This window comes from Natator depressus, chromosome 10 (genome assembly GCF_965152275.1).
Source record: "Natator depressus isolate rNatDep1 chromosome 10, rNatDep2.hap1, whole genome shotgun sequence".
Classification (NCBI taxonomy): domain Eukaryota; kingdom Metazoa; phylum Chordata; order Testudines; family Cheloniidae; genus Natator; species Natator depressus.
The window spans coordinates 32,570,821-32,592,036 of NC_134243.1; the positions used below are offsets into that span (position 1 = coordinate 32,570,821).

The 21,216-nt window shown below is 45.5% G+C and overlaps 1 protein-coding gene across 6 annotated transcripts in view; it reads right to left on the reverse strand.

The window, feature by feature from the left end:
* Positions 1–21,216, reverse strand: part of HMOX2 (heme oxygenase 2) — a 93,923-nt gene that overhangs the window by 10,167 nt on the left and 62,540 nt on the right. For 3 of the 6 annotated variants that reach the window (XM_074965675.1, XM_074965674.1, XM_074965673.1), the window contains one exon: positions 1,476–1,610. In XM_074965675.1, coding sequence (XP_074821776.1) covers positions 1,476–1,564 — 89 coding nt within the window. In that variant the 5' untranslated portion in view covers positions 1,565–1,610. Of the gene's footprint in view, positions 1–1,103; positions 1,251–1,475; positions 1,611–2,218; positions 2,338–13,182; positions 13,328–21,216 lie in introns of those variants that run through there. The other 3 variants (XM_074965672.1, XM_074965676.1, XM_074965677.1) reach the window with 3 other exon arrangements.

A 21,216-nucleotide genomic window follows, 5' to 3' on the forward strand; every position in this document is an offset into this window, starting at 1 on the left:
GTAGTATCTTTTATTGGACCAACTTCTGTTGATGAAAGGAAACAGAGCTCTGCCAGCTTGAGAGCTTATCTCTTTCACCAACAGAAGCTGGTCCAATAAAAGTTATTACCTCATCCATCTTGTCTCTCTAATATCCTGGGATCAACATGGCTACAACCACACTGCAGAAACCTGGTTCCAGATGCTTAGCCAGTGACTTCCACCAGTTCTTTAGCTTGACTTTCTTTAAAAGCTCAGCAGCAAACATATACTGCTTGTATATTGTTTTTATATTTATTAAAATAATTTAAATTAGACTATAGTCTATTTAAGCCTTAACACTGGTTGCTAATGTTAAATGGGTTTACTCTTCAAATGAAAACTGAATTTAAATTAAGACAACAAAATCTGATTTTTAAAGTCAGTTTTGATCCACTCTAATAAACTGCTCTATAGGAGATGATAAAACACTCTCACCCTTCAATCCAGCAATGATTCCAGCCTCACCACCACATTCACTTCCTTCTAGGTCTTCCATGCTTCCAATGCCTGGACAGCCTCCCAATTCCAGTGTTCCATGCCATGCCCTCAGCCTCTCATTCAAATCCCAGTTTAAGGTCCATCTCCTCCATGTAGCCCCACAAATATTACTCAAATGCACTCTCCACCCCAACCTTCAGTAAGGGAGATACCGTGAAAGGCTCTTTCTGGGTTTCCTAGTGCATCTGATTTTATCTACATCTTTTAGACTAAGCTCTCTGGGGCAGGGACTGTGGGTGTTGTAGCTACTGAGAACACTCTTGGTGCATAACAAAAAGAGTCAATATACTCCTGGTTATAGACGTGCGCTGCATTTTCATCTCACTAGAGGGTTTTTGATTTTTAGTAAAGTGAATAGATGCACTTTATCAAGTCACAGCATCTCCCGGTGGATCCTTAATGAAAGGGTTCAGCTTTGCAGCTGCTTCACCCCAGAAATGCACAAGACAAGACTTTTGAACCGTCCAGTGATTCAGGAGGGATAGATTATTGCACTCCAAAACATACAAGAAAGGGAAAATCTCAATCAGAATATAAGGAATTATTTCTTGGCAGAAAGTAAATAGGCTGTGGAAGAATCTTACCGTAAGTGGAAGAAACCCTATTAACTCTTGTCATTTGAAACTGGATGGGATAACACTGTAGGAAATAAATGTGCTGGCCCCAGGGAGATGAGCTGGATTATCTATTCACATCCCAATACATCCTCATCACTAGTCTTTCACTTCAGCCATTTACAGATATCCTTCTCTCCTGAATGGGGGTGGAATATATATGAAAAAGTGTTCCCACATTACTGAAAGGGGGGGGGGGGGGAAGGAGAGAAAAAGAGAGGGGACAGCAAGCACCACATTCCTGCCTGCAACCCACATGCAGAGATACCCCTCTAGAAGACAAGTTGTTCTAACCAAGTAAAGCCCCACACTCACTAGCCAGGAAGGCCTGACAGGACTCACCTGACATTGTCGTCCTCTTCTGTTTCCTCATAGCGGACATTCTCTGCCTCATCTACCCCCTCAGAGGTTTCTGTTACATCAGACAGCATCTCTCCACAGACCTGATCTTCCTAATGTTCTCTTCACTTTTCAGTCCTGTTTGGAAACAGCCAGAGTTCATCATCCAGTTATTTCAGCAACACTTTAAGTGACTGAAGAGCAAAAACTTGACTTTAATAAAGCAGAAGATTCCTGAATGAGGAGTGGGGGGTGGAGGGAAGCACCAAAAGCTGCAATTCCTTGAGCTAAGAAAGCCTTAACTCCCTCAAACACATGCATTGTCAGTCGACAGAGCTATGCACTTGACATTCTCCCTTGGTGGACTCAAGGATATAGGGCATAATACAAGCTTACCTGTTTATGGTCCAACACTGCCTTAGAAAACAAAGAACCTTGTGTCCCCTCTTGCAGCTCTAAGCAAAGGCACTGACAGCCTCAGCTCAGAGTTACATACAGTGCATAACAAAGCAGCTCACATACTAATAAACCATAACCTTGTGCAAGAAAGACACCTGTAACTCAGCAAGCAATCCAAGTTAGGCTTCCCACTTGGGTTTGGTGAATCAACTGAGCAGACTAGAAGACCTGTATTTCACCAGCCTGCATGATGATACTTCTGACCAAAACAACTCTCTTCCACCAGGACTGCAAAAAAATCCCTAGGCCATCTGCAGAAAAGCAAGATTTAGAGCAGAGTGACTGACCTGGGGAAGGAAGGGAAACAACCCTCCCCCCTAGATCTTTTTCCGCGTTAGTTTCTGTGATTTGAGCTGCAACCGACTCGCTTACATCAGCAACCTGCAGCTTCTCCTCTCTCCTACTAGCACTGCAGTAAGTTACACCAGCTAAGCCACAAAGGCAGACAGCTTGGCAGGGAATTAACAAAGCCTCTCTCTCTGCAACGTAGCACATCTGGAAGGGAAGAGAAATGGGTCATGGGATCGCAAAACAATGCTAGCAAAACAGGCCTCCAGATTGCACAGTTCTTTTCAAAAAGGCAAAGGCAGAGTTCACTAGCCTGGCTTTCCGGGACAGGCTCCACACCTGTCCAAAGAGTTTGACAAAGCAAAACTCCTATGCGGCTGAAGCATTTTTCTTTTGTTCCCCTTACATTATTCTGTTCCAGCATGGACTCTCCCAAATAATAGATCCCAATTATTCAATAGGCTTTAAAAAGGACTATTTGAAAAAGCTTGAGATAATATTGAATCTGTTGCACTGCATACTACTTTAAGGACTAGGAGCCAAACATCTGGCTTTTATTACCAACTCTGACTCACTGACACCTTGGGTAAACCACTCTGCCTCTGTTTCCCTCTCCCTACCCCCCCAAATCTGTAAAATGGGAAATAAGACAATTAGCTGGTAGACACTAATCACCACTAAGTTAAGAGTAGAAGATAGCAGAGCTGACAGATAATGCCAGAAGGCAGCTGGGCACAGACCAAGCCCACTGCTTATTATTTAGAAAGCATGTGTGCTAAACGCTGTCTGCCAAACACATTTCATCCTCTTATACCATGTCTCCCAATCACCTCACTATGAGCCAGATATGTAGGTCACCACTCACCTTAAGAAAGCTTGTTTTAATCCTACATGTCTATGTTCGGAGGCTGGGAAAACAGTAAATGAGATAAGACTGTGCAGAGCAGGCCAAGCTAGTTAATGTGAAGCCAGAATTGGCAGCTCAGTCCCCAGCTCCCAGTCTGAAGAACACACACACAAAAAGGATGCATCAATTAACTGCCCTTCCAGTTAATGACCTCTGGTTTCCTAACCCTCTCCTTCTGCCTTCCAGTAACTGCCCTACCTCCCCCACCACTTTCTCTAAGTTTTACTAAAAAAATTTTCAAGCAAAAGGTTCCAGCTGGAATGTCCTGAAGACTGAAGCCTTCAGTGATACACAAACAGCACAAACAATAGCCAGATAAGCCAGCCCTGCACAATGTGCCTTGCCCAAACCTGAAGGCGCTATCACTCACAGGGTATGTCTACCCTGCGATTAAAAACCCATGGCTGGCCTGTGCCAGCTGACTCGGGCTCAAAGGGTTTGCACTAAGGGACTGTTTAACTGCAGTATAGGTGTTTGGGCTCCAGGACCTGTGAGATGGGAGGGTCTAGCCCACGCCCCAGGAGCCCAAGTCAGCTGGCGCAGGCCAGTTGCAGGTGTCTAATAACAGTGTACACATACCTACAGTGACCACAATTATGATTCATGCAATCTTTGGCCTCTACTAAGAATACCAACTGCCCCGAATTGTGATAGCTATTATGCTGAAGACACTTGCCTACTGGGAACTGGCCTAAGACCCAGCATCTCATTTCATACAAGTTGCCAACACTCTTTGTATGGTAAGTTAGTCAATGTAAAACTGAGCCAGATTCAAATTTCTGACTTAGAGGTCACAGCCTTGTATCTCTATTATCAATCCCCCCACAAGCCAGGCAGTGCCCACAATCTTCACTCCTCCTGGAAAACCAGTCAAAGCCTACTTTACGTGTTTTCTGTTGGACACGGTAAGCCTGTCAGAGTTACAAAGCTTTCCAAGCTTTGTCTCTGCAACCATGTCCTTATTTTCCTCATTCCCTTTCTTTGATTACCGCCCCAGTTCCAACAGCAAATATGCATGCTCTAACAGCTACCTGTTAAACGAACAGTACGTGTTCTCCAAGTGCTACACAGATACTCAATTTTGCTTAATGCCCCTCAGATGGTATTAATCTCATTTTACAAGGAAGAACTGAGGCAGAGAGGTTAAGTGACTTGCCCAAGCTCACACAAGGAAGTCTGGCCAAGATGGGGATGGAAATAGAATGTCTCCTGCTCTAGACACATGCATAGAAACAGCAGTAGGTCAATCTTGTCTGCACACCACTTCCTTACAGCTGTGCTCTCAGTGAGCATTTGATTTAGTCCCTGCTCCAATATTTCAAAATTCAGGTTTTAAAGTCATAAATTTGCATCCAAGCCCAATCATTCCAAAAGTTCAGTCTTGTGTTCCCCAGAAAATAAACCAAACTTCTGGAGAAATGGTATATAGATCTAGAACCACTACTGATATGGAAGCAGAGCATCTCTGGTACTGCAGCAAGTTACACCAGTTAAGGCATTTCACCAGGAAGCTTGGCAGGGCAGAGTAAAGCCTTTCCCCATGCAATGCAGCACATCTGGTAGGGAAGAGATTGCACAGTACTCTTCAAAAAGGCAGAGGCAGTGTTCAGAGAGCTGCTCTGGCATCACTTCCACTCACTCAATGATACAACAGAGGTTAAAAACAAAAAAAACAAACACCGCCCTCCCCAGCAAAATCCTTCATGTAAAGGGAAGCAAACTGAACAAGAATAGATTTAAAAAAAAAAAAAAAAAAAAGACAGGCAAGAGGAACTGCATGAGATAAGCCACAGTAACATGGTTTGATAAAGGTTCTTAGCAACCAGGTTTTATATAACACTGACTCTTTGGGTCTATTTTGTAAACAAATAATCCCACCAAGTGGCCTTTCGACTCCTCTCCCACAGTTTTTTTTAAGACCAGCATTTTCCTTGGCAAATTCATAATACAGTTTATAAAGTTTCAGTAGCAGCAAGTACTTGAAAGCAATTAGTCTCCTCTCCACACACGTATCAGATTTTCTTTAATTAATACAAGCACTTTCCCATAGCTTTTGTGCCAGAGAGAGAAAAATGGTATAGCATAACACTGCTAGTTATGAAGCATATGGCATGTGCAGGAGATACTGTTTTAGAGGCAAACAGACCTTGAAAGATTAATAAGTCCCAAAAAAGCACCTTCGTTTTACATTTTCTTGTAACTGATTACAACAGGGTTCTTCTAGCTCCATTTTCATGTAATTTATCCTTTAAAAAGGGCACCAGTTCCCGTAGACCTACATACAATGTTGAGCCATATGCTGGAGAAAACCTCTTTCAAAACACTAAGCTTCTAAAGGGTAAACTGATAATTTTAAAAGACTGAAAATACCTCCACAGTGTTTGTGGAAGTTCCAGGCCAGCAAAGTCTAGGAGGCCAACCCTCTCCAAGGTTTGAATTCATTCATGGGGCATGGGAACTTGAAAATAAGGAGTCATACTAACTTGGCATATTTACCTTCATACCATCTGTTCTAGACTGTGGCTGTTGAGTGAAAGGAACAGACTAGAGTCCCCTTCCCTAGAGCAGTGGTTTTCAAACTTCTTTCCTGGCTACCCAGTTGGAGAAAATTGTTGATGCCTGTGACCCAACAGAGCTGGGGATGAGAGGTTTGGGATGTGGAAGGGACTCAGGGCTGGGGCAGAGGGCTGGGGTGTGGGAAGAGGTCAGGGCTCTGGGCTGAAGGTGTAGGCTCTGGGGTTGGGCTGGGGATGACTGGTTTGAGGTGCAGGAAGGGGCTCCAGGTTTGGGGGGGTGGGGCTCAGGGCGAGGGCAGGGTATTGGGGCGTGGGCTTACCTCGGATGGCTCCTGGTCGCCGGGGTGCTAAGGCAGGTGCCTGTCCTGGCACCGTGGACCATGCTGCACCCTGGAAGCGGCCAGCAGCAGGTCGGGCTCCAAGGCGGAGGCACACAAGCAGCTCTGCACAGCTCTCGCCCACAGGCACCACCCCGCCTCCCCCAGGCTCCCACTGGCCGGTTCCCAGCCAATGGGAATATGGAGCTGGTGCTCGGGATGGGGGCAGCGTGCAGAGCCCCGTGGCCCCCCACCTAGGAGCTGTACCTGCTGCTGACCGCTTCTGGGGCACGGCACAGTGTCAGAACAGGTAGGAACTAGCCTGCCTTAGCCAGGCAGCACCACCACCGGCACTTTTAACGGCTCAATACATAGCAGTTATGACAAATGTGTTATTCATGTATCTCACAATGGAAGCATTACCAGTGAGGTGGGGACAGTAAGAGGTCTCAGAGAAATGCCATTTTCAAAGCTCTTTACAGAACTAAATTTGGACAGTGTTAGAGGTACAAGTGGCTGATGCCAGTTCTTTACACTTGTGTGTACTGTTAACAGCACACGGATTGTAATAGATCCAAAATACTATAAATACTTCCATACTGAAGGACCTTAAAAGTCCTTTACTAACAATTACAGTAAACACAAGGATATCTTCCATCTACCCGTTAACTGCAGCCCTCTCTGAGATGGAACATGCAATCATCTAACCACACTACACAATAGTGTAGGATGATGGGGAATGCTATCCAAAGGAAACTGAAGGGTAAATTTAGGAAGACAGAATGATTATCAACGTTGCAATTCAGTCAGAACACTGCACTAATAGACATATTACTCTTTGATAAAGAATTCTGCGAACCTTTTCACCAGTCAGTACCTTGATTTATATCTTATCCAAAGGACAGCATTTCCAGCAACACAGTGCCCCAAAGTATAATACAGGGGCATTGGTTCAGTACTGACTCTGGAAGAAAAGCACCAATACCACTTCCTGACACACACAGAGGAACAATGTACTACTTCCAAGGGCCGACTAGCACAACCCTGAATAGTGTGCAAAATATGCCAGTTGCACCACAAGGTGAGGTGGCTGCAGGCAGCACAGAAGGTTGTGTGTTGGGTTTGAAAGAAAAAGATTCTTCCTCATTTAGCTGATGCCACACCAGATTAGAACTAACATCTGAAAGTGGAAAGCAGGCCAGATGTGGCAAAACTGAAACAGGAAGAGACCACAAAGGACCAAGAAGATAGAAATTTTGTTGAAGATAAGAAACCAAAATAGGTTCCTCCACAACAGAGGTGAAAGGATAAAATCTGCACATACACGTAAGTAGCGAGGCTGCAACATTCTGAATGAAGCTACCCCAGTTCTCTGAAAAAAGCTAGCAAAACAAGCACCCACTAGCGTGGGGAGTCCAGTTACCCATGGAAACCGGTACATGATTACCTATTTGACAATATAGTTCACAGTTACCAGACTTGCCATAGAAGATCAGTTCCACCATCTCTTTTGAAAGCATAGGATACAAGATGGGCAGAAGAGCTTTTTAATGGCAAAAAAAGGGATGTGACAAGGCTTTCCAGGATATCATGGGAAGGTGTTGTCATCACTCCAGTATGGCAGCTAGAACTTTGCTTCCTCACATGATTGTGTCTCCTCCAGGCCCACGTGTACATTGTTGCAGTTGGCCAGATACATCATAGGGGTATGACACTTTCCATAAAAACAAAAGACAGCCATAGCCAGAAATAGGAAACTGGACCTGATGAAGCAGTGACCTAACCTTTTGTTGTTCTAATTTGTTGGGAACAGGTGGAAGGTTTCCTGTGATTACTAAGGGTAGATATTTGTGGACCTTCCCATCCTCTGTTCAAGATCCTGGGAAGGACCACATCTGGGATGGATTCTTCCTTGCCTCTGTACAAATAAGAGGCCATCTTTAACTCCTAAATGGTAGAGGAGTAAGCTGTTAATCATCTGGTTGGACTAGATACTTATTAAGGCCAACACTAAACAAAAACAGGCCAAATGGATAAATTCAGAGATGTAGGCCTACAACTGATTTCAGAATAAGGATATTCCAAAAAGGTATTTCTAGTACAGCAGCAGTTTCTCCAGGAGTCAGCTGGAGTTCAACTGCAGAGGTCTCCTCTGACCAGCAGTGATTGTGCAAAGAGGAACACATCTATGAATTGTGATTGCATACTGAAATGCTGACAAAGGGGAAAGTTGGAAATTCTGCAACATTTTAAAAATCACAGTTGTCATTATTGTTTTATTTTGAAGTTGTCCAAGTACATCCTGTGGTTTGACTAGACACCAGAAGGATAATCCCATTGAGGAAACTAAATTCCCAGCAGCAGTTTTTTGCTATTTACTGTAGGAAAATATCTGTTGCTGCTAGGCCACAAATTATGGTTTACTCTGGATTAGTTGAGGACTGCTCAAGCAGTCCTCATTGTGATTAATGTACTGGCATATTAGAAATTTAAACAGGCCTAGCACTGTAGTTGTACCAACCAATTTCATTGCAGTGAGAAGATTGCTGTTGCTAGGCCCTGAGTGATTTCCAGAAATAAGGCATGTAGAAAAGAGCAATGCACTATTTGTATCTTGTTAATGGATTACCATGGTTAGCAGAGTAAATACATTTCTAGTGTCTCATTGCCTCTGCTTGGCTCTGTTTCCTGAGTAGTACATTTTTATAACTGTTTACGGATAAAGATAAAAATATCAAATCATTTGAGTCATTTATTCAATAAGAAATCAGGCAATGTGTTTTCTGGGCATTTCTACTTGCAGTGATATGGCACTTTACAAAGTCAACTAATCGGTCTTCTCAACACCCCTATGACGTAAACAAGAATTATCCTCATCTTATAGGAGGAAGAGATTAGTACCTGCCAAAGGGCACACAGGAAGTTTGTGTCAGCATAGGAATTGGAATTCTGGAGCTACTGATTCCTGGCCCTTTGTTCAAGCCATTATTTAAAAAGCTGCAGTCCAATTAAAAATAAAATATAAACTGCCCAGCAGCTATTGCTTCTCACTGAAAGACAAAGGCTTAGAACTAAAGGGACAGCTATGAACGGTGTTTCAGGACATGCGCGTTGAAGGTCAATTTACTGTTTGGAACCATATCATGGCAGACATTAACAGAATTAACAGAGTCAGCCAAGCACTCTCCACTGTCCTCTAGTACTGGAAACACCAGCTCTAATAGAAAGTGAGGAATTTTAAGACGGGGATAGCAAAATGTTATCCTTGGACTTTACTATATTGCCCACAGTTGCCCAAATCTCAGTTCTTACATGACACCCATCACAGTGGAATCCAAATGTTTCACAAAAATTAGAGTATACAAAGATATTTAACTCTTTCCTTTAGTCAACTGGGACCAGATGTGTGTGTTAAGTTATTATGGGAAGGCTTGGTTGAAGTGGGTTTTGCAGTTCGATCAGAAAATGCCGACATTCACAGTCATCCCGGAGCTCATTCCAAACTCTCAGGCTGTTCAATGAGAAAGCTCAGCCTTCTACATACAAGAGTTCAATTCTTGAAACTGACAGTTCCAGTGCAACTTGGCTATCATGGGAGTTCCTGATTTTGCAGCAGAAAGTGGTCCCCGTACAGATATGGATCAATCTCATGGCGAACTTAAGAGGAGAACTGAAAAATGCTGAGTCAAATCTAAGTTAACAGGGAACCAAATGCAGAGAACAGCGAAGATTTTTATGCTCTTGGCTGCTTGCGTTGTTGAGAAGCCTCACTGTTGCATCCTATGTCAAGTCTTCATGTTTTATTTTCTAGATTGCAATGAAATTGTCAATTTTCTGTATGATATCAGACCTGGATGTGTGACTGAGTTGATTCCAACAGGAGTGGGTAGAGTTCTTGTCAGCTGTAGATTAACAATCAGAGGGTAAACACCCCCAAAAGAAGGTGATGTTATAGAAGTGGAGAGTTCTTCAAAATATTTTCTTCTATCCATTAGCTTCAGCTCAGTCTTTCCAAGAATTAGCTTCAACCAGCTGCAGATCTCAGCCAGGTGCTTAGAACTTAAAGAAGGTGCCATCTAGTACTGATGTCAAGGCAACAGAAGGGATCTGTCTTCTTATTGATGACTTAAAGAAGAAGGTGGTGTGGGCTTTTTTTTTTTCTTCTTTTAAATGATTTGCTTTTAAATGAAGCTGGAAGGGCATACTGAATGGGGGTCCCACAGGGATCAGTTCTGGGTCTGGTTCTGTTCAATAACTTCATCAATGATTTAGATAATGGCATGGAGAGTACATTTATAAAAAGTTTGTGGACAATACCAAGCTGGGAGAGGTTGCAAGTGCTTTGGCGGACAGGATTAAAATTCAAAATGATCTGGACAAACTGGAGAAATGGGATGAAATTTAATAAGAACAAATGCAAAGTACTCCACTTAGGAAGGAACAATCCATTGTCTACATACAACATGGGAAACAACTGCCCAGGAAGGAGTACTGCAGAAAGGGATCTAGGGATCACAAGCTAAATCTGAGTGAACGGAGTAACACTGTTGCGGAAAAAAAAAAAAAAAAACCCAAAAAACGCAAACATTCTGGGATGTATTAGCAGGAGTGTTTTAAGCAAGACAGAAGAAGTAATTCTTATACTCTACTCTGCGCTGATTAGGCCTCAGCTGGAGCACTGTTTCCAATCCCAGGCACCACATTTCAAGAAAGATGTGGACAAATTGGAGAAAGCAGAGAAGAGTAACAAAAATGACTGAAGGTCTAGAAAACATGACTGCGACAGGGTGCTGGGCAAAGGGTTGCAGATCCAGCCCTCTGTCACACCCGCTCCTTGTTAGGGGAACAAATTAGAGCAGGCTGGAGATAACCTGGCCCTAACTGGGGAGACAGAGACAGCTGCTACCTAATTAGCCGGGGACTGCATAAAAGCCTTCAGAGAAGAAAGCCAGGAGAGAGCAGGAGAAAGGAAAAATGGAGGGAATGGAAACTAGGGGGTAGCTCTCCCCCCCCGTAGACAGTGAAAGGTTACTTGCACATGGTGAAACGGTGGTGGGAACAAGCCTGAGAACAAAGTGCCTCAGTGGTTACTAAACCGAGGGTCTCAGCATGACTTTATGAACCTGGCAGAAGTCAAGGGGGCCCTGCTACACTCTGCTACAATAACCTATGAGGGGAGATTGAAAAAATTGGGTTTGTTTACTCTAGAGAAGAGAAGGCTATGGAGGGACATGATCACAGTATTCAAGTACATAAAAGGTTGCTACAAGAAGGAGGGAGAAATATTGTTCTCCTTAACCTCTGAGGATAGGACAAGAAGCTTTGGGCTTAAACTGCAGCAAGGGCTGTTTAGGTTGGACCTTAGGAAAAACCTGTTGTCAGGGTGGTTAAGCACTGGATTAAATTGCCTAGGGAGGTTGTGAAATCTCAATCGTTGAAGATTTTTAAGAGCAGGTTTGACAAACACCTGTCAGGGATGGTCTAGATAATACTTAGTCCTGCCATGAGTGCAGGGGACAGGACTAGATGACCTCTTGAGGTCCCTTCCAGTCTTACAATTCTGTGCTTCTATAAGTGCACCCTCTCTTCCATGCATTGTACTTGTCAAATATTTGCTCATTCAGAGCAAGCAATGCTCTCCCGTTACCATGAAGAGATTTTAGCCTGACTTTATAAAACAAACATGAACCTCAGTACAAGTGCTCCAGTGAAGGTTTGGGAGGGGAAAAGCCACAAACATGCAACCCTGCTTTCAAAGCCTTAATGAGCTCAGCTGGAAGAGAGCAAAACAGTATCACCTTCCTTCACCCCCATGGACATGAAGAGAAATGACAGTACAAGGACTTGGTATTTTCCATATTTACATTTTAAAAAAATCTCCATCCTCCCCTAACTTGTCAGTTTTGCAGTCCAAAACCAGTATGTCATGTAGTAACGCAAACTTAATATTCAATAAAATCCATTTAACTCAGTGCTAAATTGTGAGGTCCCAAGGTGTTGGGACTTTTAAGTTAAGATGTGACATGCACACAAATGTACATGCTAGCCATTTCATTTTACTGAATAAGAAGAAGTAGTCAAAGTCAGAGATTGTCCTCCCCCCTTCACCTTTGACATTAATGCTGTAGTTCCCAGGAAACTGAATGGCATCAAAACTTTATTACACACAGCAGCAGCGAAGAGTATATCAGCTCCTCTTGCACCCAGATCCAGACATGTAACAGTGAGATCAGTCCCAGACTTTTAGTGACACAAGTAAAATTAAATCTTTTCTGTTTTTAATTTCAGATTATGCATATGCCCTATTGTGTGTTTTATGGAAATGATTTAAGCAATAATGATAAGGAGGAGGGCACTTTTTGACAGCCAGTGACCCAGGGAGACTCATCATATAAAGTCAGTGACCAAAAAACAGAGGAGGAAGAGGAAAAAAAAACAGTCTACCCCCAGAGACCAACAGCTGGACAGCCAATGTGACAGGTGATGGACACAGAAGCTGAAGCATCCCAAAAGAGGAGTGCAAGAGAAGCGTTTTCTCCGAGGAATGGCACCGCTCTTTCCATTGAGGCAGGGGCAGGAAAAGCTGCGCCTCGCCCCGGGAGGCAGGAGAGGCGCCAGCCCCTGGGCAGCGGCAAGAGGACGGAGGGCGGTAGAGCGCAGGCAGACAGCGCTGTGCAGCCCCAGGCACGTGCCCGGTGACCCCCCCGGGACAGACAGGCGGGATGATCTCACACCGGCACGTCTCGGCCCGCCCGTCACGGTCTCCACCTGCCCTCCTGGGGCTGAGGCGAGGCGGTTCCCGCCCCCAGCAACGGGCCCAGGCCGCTCCGCCTGCCACCGCGCGCGCTCCAGGCTGCACGCCCGTTGCCAGGGGCGCCGCTCCGCGGAGCCGGCACCCCACGCCCCCGCCTGTCCCAGCCGGGCTCCGAGGGGCGCCCGCCCTCGATCACGGCCAGAGGCGGCTCCGGGCAGCGAGCGGCAGCCACCCGCGGACACGGCTCCGTGGCGGGCGGTCTGAACACTGCTCGCCCCGCCACCACCTGTCAGGGACCCCGAGCCGCTGCCGCACCGCCAGCCCGCCCGCTTGGCGGGGCGCACGCCGGGGCTGGGGCCGCACGGCCGGCGGGCAGGGCACCAGCCTCGCCCCGCGGCGCCCACCCGGCCGAGGGACGCTCCGAGCGGCACCCCCGAGCCCCGCTGGGCTCATCCCGCCCGGCACTCACCCGCAGCAGCTCCAGCCCAGCTCCTCTCAGCGCCGCCGCAGCCGCCTCGGCCTGCTGGAAAAGGTGGGACAAAGGACTGTCGGGCTGATTAATTATTCACGAGAAGGCGGGGCACCGGCGAGTTTTTCCGTAATTCAGCCCAGGCTGACGTGACTGGAGCCCTGACGTAACAGTCCCCACCCCTTTGCAGAGGCCCCGCCCCTCATTCCCCCCCCCCCCCCATAGCCCGTGCATCGGGAACGTCCACGTACCCTCCCTGGCTTTGCAGCTCGTGGATGGCACTCTGCACTCCCACGTGCTCCCTTGCCCCAGCCAACAAGCTGTCCCTGATTGTCCATCATTAATGAGTGCCCAGAGTTCCCTGTCAGGGCTGGGGCTTCACTGCAGTAGGTACTATATACATAGCCTAGAATAAAGTCTCTGCCCTTTTCGGTCCACCCCCCCCCCCCATAATTTGTAGTAAAAATCACAGGCAGGTCCTGGGCTTCCATGAATTTTATTTATTGCCCCAGACCTGTCTCTGATATTTACTAAAAATAACTGTGATAAAATCATCTCAACCTTAGCAATGTAGGGCTGGAAGGGACCTTGAGTGGTCAAGTCAAGCCCTCTGCGCAGGGCAGGACCAAATAACCTAGATCAGCCCTGCCCTGACAGGTGTTTGTCCAAGCTGTTTTCCACAGGCTCCCTTGGAAGCCTATGCCAGAGCTTAACTGCCTTTACAACTAGAAAGCTTTTTCCTAATATCTGACCTAAACCTCCCTTACTGCAGATTAAGCCCATTACCTCTTGTCCTAACTTCAGTGGAAAGACAAGTGATCACTGTCCTCTTTATAACAGCCCTTAGCATATTTGAAGACTGTTTTCAGGTGTCTCCTCAGTTTTCTTCTCTCAAGCCTAAACATACCCACTTTCTTTAACCTATCCTCAGAGGTAAGGTTTTCTAAACCTTTTATTATTTTTGTTGCTCTCATTTGGACTCCAATCTATCCACACCCTTCCTAAAGTGTGGTGTCCAGAACTGGACACAGTACTCCAGCTGAGGCCTCACCAGTGCTGAGCAGAGCAGTACAATTACCTCCCATGTTTTATGACACTAGTGTTAATACATCCCATTAGCCTTTTTTTGCAACTACATCACACTGTTGACTCATACTCAATTTGCAATCCACTATGCCCCCCAGATCCTTTTCAGCAGTACTACCACCCAGCCAGTTATTCCCCATTTTGTAGTTGTGCATTGGATTTGTCCTTCCTTCGTGAAGTACTTTGCATTTGTCTTGATTGAATTTCAACTTGTTGATTTCAGACCACTTCTCCAATTTGTCAAGGTCATTCTGAATTCTAATCCTCCCCTTCAAAGTGCTTGCAGCCCACCCCAGCTTGGTGTCACCTGCAAATTTTATAAGCTTACTTGCCACTTCGTTATCCAAGTCATTAATGAAAATATTGAATAGTACCAGACACAGGACTGACCCCAGAGGGATCCCACTAGATACACTCTCCCAGTTGAACAGTGAGCCATTGATAACTACTTTTTGGGTATGGCCTTTCAACACATTGTGCACCCACCTTATAGGAATTTCATCTAGACCACATTTCCCTAGTTTGCTTATGAGAATGTCATGGTGGATTGTGCCAAAAGCCTTACTAAAATGAAGATATACGACATCTACTGCTTTCCCTCATCCACTAGGCCAGTAACCCTGTCAAAGAAGGAAATTATGTTGGTTTGGAATGATTTGTTCTCACAAATCCATGATGGCTAGTCCTTATAAGCCTATTATTTTCCAGGTGCTTACAAATTGATTGTTTAATAATTTTTTCCAGTATCTTTCCAGGTATCAGAGTTATGCTGACTACTTTATAATTCCCTGGGTCCTCTTTTTCCCCCTTTTTGAAGATAGATACTATCTCTTCTGGGACCTCACATGTCCTCCAGGCACAGTTGCCAACTTTCACGTGGTAAATAAGCACCCCGACTTTCACAATAAGCCAAAAATCAAGAAAATCCCGTTTCAAAACAAGGCCAAAACAAGCCAATCCCTAAGAACCCCAACACTCTATGTCTGGGACTGTGGTGGGCCTGGCACCCCTGACTCTCTCTCCCCTTCTTCCTATCCCTTGTCCCTGCTTGCTGGAAGTTGATAAAAAAAAAGAAGCTACAAGCCAAACAAGAAACAAGCTACAAGCCAAAAACTAGCCAACAAGCAACTCACAAGCCAATTAAGCCAAAAACAAGCCCAATTTCTGTGTTTTGTTTGTTTGTTTGTTTTGCGGGTTTGGCATGTCTGCTTCCAGGAGTTCTCAAACAGTTCTGAGATTGCTGCAGCTGGTTCCTTAAGTACCCTAGGATGAATGTCATCAGGACCTGTTGCCTTAAGTACATCTAACTTATCTAAATATTCTTTATCCTGTTTTTTTTCCCTATTTTGGCTCATGGGCCTTCCTCTTGTTAATATGAATTGTATTGTCTGGTCACCATTAACCATTTTAGTGAAGACTGAAGCAAGATAGGCATTAAACACCTTAGCTTTCTTGATGTCATTCATTGTAGCACACCTTCCCTGTTAAGTAGAGGAACCTACACTTTCCTTTGTCTTTCTCTTGCTCCTAATTAAAGAACTTCTTATTGCCTTTTATGGCCCTTGCTAAGTTAACTCATTTTGTGCCTTAGCCTTTCTGATTTTGTTCCTACAAGCTTGTGCTGTTCTTTTGTATATCTCCTTAGCAATTTGTCCATGTTTCCATTTTTTGTAGGATTCCCTTTGATTTTCAGGTCATTAAAGAGCTCCTGATGGAACCATATTGGCCTCTTAATAGTCTTCCTGTCTTTCCTTTGCAGCAGGATAGTTTGCAGTTATGCCTTTAATGTTGCCTCCTTGAGAACCAACTAGCTGTCCTGCACTCCTTTTTCCCTTACAGTTCCTCCCCATGGGACTTTATCTACCAGTTCTTTGAGTGAGTTTGCTAAAGTAAGCTTTTTTGAAATCCAGCATTCTTATTCTGCTGCTCTCACTCCTTCCTTTCCTTAGAATCATGAAATCTATCACTTCAGAGTCACTTTCACTCAAATTGACTTCCACCTTCAGATTCGCTACCAATTTCTCCTTGTTCATCAGAATCAAATCTAAAATGACTGTCCCCCTGGTTACTTCCTCCACTTTCTGGAATAAAACATTGTCCACAATATGTTCCAAGAACTTACTGGAAATTTTGTGTTTTCCCATATTACATTTCCAGCAGATTTCAGGGTAGTTAAAATCCCCCATTATTACTAGGTTTGTGTTTTGGATATTTCTGGAATCCTCTGCCCTTAGTGAATTCCTTGGCCCCATGCTTCTCTGCCCCCCTAGAAGAATGCTTCCTCTCTCAAGCTCCTCGTCAGCCTCCCAGGGAAAATCCTTTCCCCTCCCCCACTGATTTTAAACATATTAAAACAGTAGTTCACCAACTGTGGTCCTTGCAGGGCACCCACACAGAATTGGCTGGTCACATGCTGCTGGTTCTTCTTTTTTCAGCTCTTATATTCCATTAAAGAAAACTAAAAATAAACAAATACTGAAGGTGATTTGTAAGAAATTGTGTCAGTTGCCATGGAGATTATATATGATTTTGTACGACAAGGAAATCAGTCTGTTTGCTAGCAAATATAGGGGGATGAGTGAAAGGAGAGGGGCTGACAATCGTGCATGGGAGGTGGGCAATCGTGACTGGGGGTAAAGGCCCACAAGACACTCTTTATTAAGGGGTGGTGCCCACTATGGTGAAGGTTGCAAACACCTGAATTAGATACAGACAAGCATTTGCCGTTTTACTCTCCCTGATGCTCAGTTACTCAGTGACACCAGCCATCCTTTGTTCTGTATCCAGGTTACATGTCCCTCTCTCATGGACAAGCTGTTGCTCTGATCTGAGCTGCACTATATAAATTCTGGCTGCATAGACTAACTGGGGCACCTAACCTGAGCCTGAGAAGAAACACTGATTCCTAACTTAGTTTCCCTGTAAATGCCACCAAATGGCAGACAACCCCAGAATGCAGCACCGTCCCTGTTCCTTCCCCAAGTGCAGAGTCCAGCTGGCCAAGGAGACTCAGAGGAGGAATTACTCAAACAGTGAGTTCGGCAGGGCAAATCTATTTCTCCTGGTGTTTATAAGGAACCAGAAGCAAGAGGCCAGTTCTCATTTTCCAGCTGAGTCTGGAGGCACTGACAATCGGTGTGTAATGGGAACACATGGAGTGATGTTCTGCCTCCCTGCCATTATTCAAACAGCAAGCGGCATGGTTTGGGTTGAAGCTTGACACATTCAGATTGAAAAATAAGGCACACTTTTAACAGTGAGGGTAATTAACAATTACAAGGGCCGTGATAGATTCTACCAGTGATGCTTAGGAAATAGGTCTACTTCAAAGTCTCCATGATTACCTATGGTTTGCCTAAGGACTCCTGAGTTGTCAAGAGAAGGCCTGGAACTGTATAAAGATGTCTTGGGTCCTGATCCTTTTTATCTCAGATCTGCTTGATACTTTATGCAGGGGAAGCTTGAGTCATAAGACTGAAATCTCCAGTCCCATCTGGATCACCCTAGATATGAACATTGGACTATAACCTATGGAATAATTCTGAAAGAACTCTTTGCAACTGCAAAGCTCACCATCTCTACCATGCAACTGCTCTGAGAACTGTACTCATGTCTGTGTGTATACTGATCTTTTAACCAATACTTTCTTTTCTTTTTTAATAAATTTTAGTTTAGTTAATAAGAATTGGCTGTAAGCATGTATTTGGGTAAGATCTGAAATATTCATTAACCTAGCAGGTAATGTGTCCAATCCTTTGGGATTGGTAGAAATTTCTTATCTGATTAATAAGATTTTCAGTAATTTTCAACATATTTCACTTGGGTATCTGGGTGGAGGCCTGAGGCTGGGTTGCTTTAAGGGAACTGTGTTTTGGCTTCTGGGTAACCAGTAAGGTATTATAGAAGCTGTTTTGAGGCTAGCTTGGTGGATCTAAGTACTGGAATGAGCACCAGCTTTAGGGATTGTCTGTCCCATTCTTTGCAGTTTGCCCTAATTAAGTAACCCGGTCCCAGTCACAACTCTTCTACCAGCTAGTGCTGGCATCAACGAAGACTGGGTTCAATATTTAGGGGTTCCTCCTAATGTTACAAAACAGCTCAAGCACCCACCCAGAATGTGGGAAAACTAAACACCACCCTTGGGTGCCTCTAACAGGCAATACTTCACCTCTTACAAACACAGTCTGCATATAACAAAAAAAACCTTTTATTAAAAGGAAGAGGGAACTCAGCATTAATTTGGGAAAACAGCACAACAATTCAAAAGCGTGCAAACAATAAGTAAACATCCACCCCACAGTATCTTGGGCAGTATCCTTTGCCTCAGTTTTCCACCTTGCAGTGTGAATGTCCAACAGATGAATATCCCTTTAACACACTACTCCCCTTTTCCTTCCACTGTACCCCAACTCTCAGTGGTTGCAAGTTCAGCAAAGTCCCAGAATCCAAGGGTGCATTCATATGGGTTCACCTTCAACCCCTGAAGGGGGATAGTGGTCGGGCAATTCCTCCACTGCTCATTGTGTTCTGAGGTTCTATCACATAACCTACTTCTTAATGATTTCAGCCATGGGCAGCATGTATAATAGGCTGGGGAAGGCTGTGCCAAGGCCCCCTCCTGCTACTAGTTGGCCCCAGCCCAGGCAGGCTGCTTCTCTTCTGGGAAGCCTGCTGGGGCTGGGCCTGGAGCTAGGGTGGCTGGGACTTCTTGGGATGGCTGGGGCCATGCCGCCCAGTGCTCCAGGGCTGGTAGGAGGAGAGACTGTGCACCACCTGCCCACTTGGTGCTCCGGGGCTGGGCGGGAACCGCCCGCTGCCCACCGGGCACTCTGGGGCTGGAGGCACTCGGGTGACCCGAGGCTGGGAGGAGGGGGCTGGCAGCCACCAGGTGGGTGGTGGGGAACCTCTGGGCTTCAGGTGTGCAACGGGATGGGAGGGGTGGGCCAGGCTGGGGGCCAGCCTCCCCAAGCCTGTGGTTCACTCACCCTCAATGAGGTCAGCTCTTATTGATTTCTCTGGGTAATGGGGAACCTCACGCTGCTTCCCTCTCTAAATTGCCTTTCATCACAACACTGGTTTAAGCTTCATCCCCCTAAATCACTGATTTCAGCACCAGTGATTGGTAAGCAGAAACAAGGATTACAAATTGAGTCCAATCAACTCTGTCTTTAAACACTGGAGAAAAAAGATCAAAAGATATCTAGGACTCTTTAAACAGCAGCCACACACCACATAGGAATTCACTAAGGGCAGAGGATTCCACATCCCCATCCTCTCTGATGTGGCCTATAGGGCTGGCGTGCTTGCTTGCCTATACAGTAACTCCTTGCTTAACATTGTAGTTATGTTCCTGAAAAATGCTACTTTAAGCAAAATGATGTAAGCAAATCCAATTTCCCCATAAGAATTAATGTAAATGGGGCAGCAGGGGGCGGTTAGGTTCCAGGGAATTTTTTTTCACCAGACAAAAGACTATATTTTATTATATACACAGTATAAGTTTTAAACAAACAATTTAATACTGTACACAGTAATGATGATTGTGAAGCTTGGTTAAGGTGGTGGAGTCAGAGGGTGGAAAAGGGTGGGATATTTCCCAGGGAATGCCTTACTGCTAAATGATGAACTAGCACTCGGCTGAGCCCTCAAGGGTTAAAACATTGCATTTAATGTAGCCTCACACTCTACAAGGCAGCATGAATAGAGGGAGGAGACACAGCACGGCGGAGAGAGACAGAGACACGGTAGGTGTGAGAGAGAGAGACGCATTGCCCTTTTACGTACGCTGACCCCACTCTAAGTACACTGCCTTTTTAAGTAGATCAGCAAGTTTAGACAGCAGCTGCTGCCAGTAAGCTCCCACAGTCCTGAGCCCTGTCGTGTGTCGTCCCCCACACCGTTCTATGGAGATGGGGTACAGGAGCAGGGGGGCAGGAGTGGAGGAAGGGGGACACCCTGACATTAGCACCCCTTTTCCCCCCACCCCTGCACAGCAAGCAGGAGGCTCCTGGGAGCAGCTCCAAGGCAGAGGGCAGGAGCAGCACAGGGCAGTGCGAGGAGCGACAGCTGAACTGCCCAGCAATTGATAGCCTGCTGGGGAGCTGATAAGGGGGCTGCCGGTCCACCCTCGTGCCAAGCCCCCACCAGCTAGCTCTAACAAGCTGCTCTTCCTGCAAGCAGTGGACAAAGCAGGTGGCTGCCCAAACAACGTTATAAGGGAGCATTGCACAACTTTAAACAAGCATTTCCTCTAACTGATCAGCAACGTAACAATGAAACAATGGGGACTATGTTAAGTGAAGGGTTACTGTATATATCTCTTTTCTTATGGGTTTATTTGTTTTGTTATAATAGATTTATAGGTGTATATTAGAGCATTTTTGGTTGTAATGCAGTGGTTCTCAAACCTTTGTACTGGTGACCCCTTTCACATAGCAAGCCTCTGAGTGTGACCCCCCCCTTAAAAATTAAAAACACTTTTTTATATATTTAATACCATTATAAATGCTGGATGCAAAGCGGGGTTTGGGGTGGAGGCTGACAGCTCGCAACCCCCTGAGGGTTCCCAACCCCCAGTTTGAGAACCCCTGCTGTAATGCAAGGGATCTACAGGCCACATCTTGTACGTTGAGCTAAGGCAAAGTTAGTGTACATATGTGTGGGACCTTTCACCTAGATAGGTGGCAATGAGTTGGAGTGCGGGAGGTGGTGCAGGGTGCAGGTGGGAGTTAGGGTGTGGGAGGGGGTTCTGACCTGGGGCAAGGGGTACGGACTTCAGCAGGGCAGCGCTTACCTCAGGCAGCTCCCAGTTGGCGGTGCAGCAGGACTAAGGCAGGCTCCGCGCTGCTCCCAGAAGCAGCTGGCATGTCTGGCCCCTAGGCAGAGGTGCCCCAACAGCTCTGCCCGGTGACCGCACCCACAGGTGCCGACCCCGCAGCTCCCATTGGC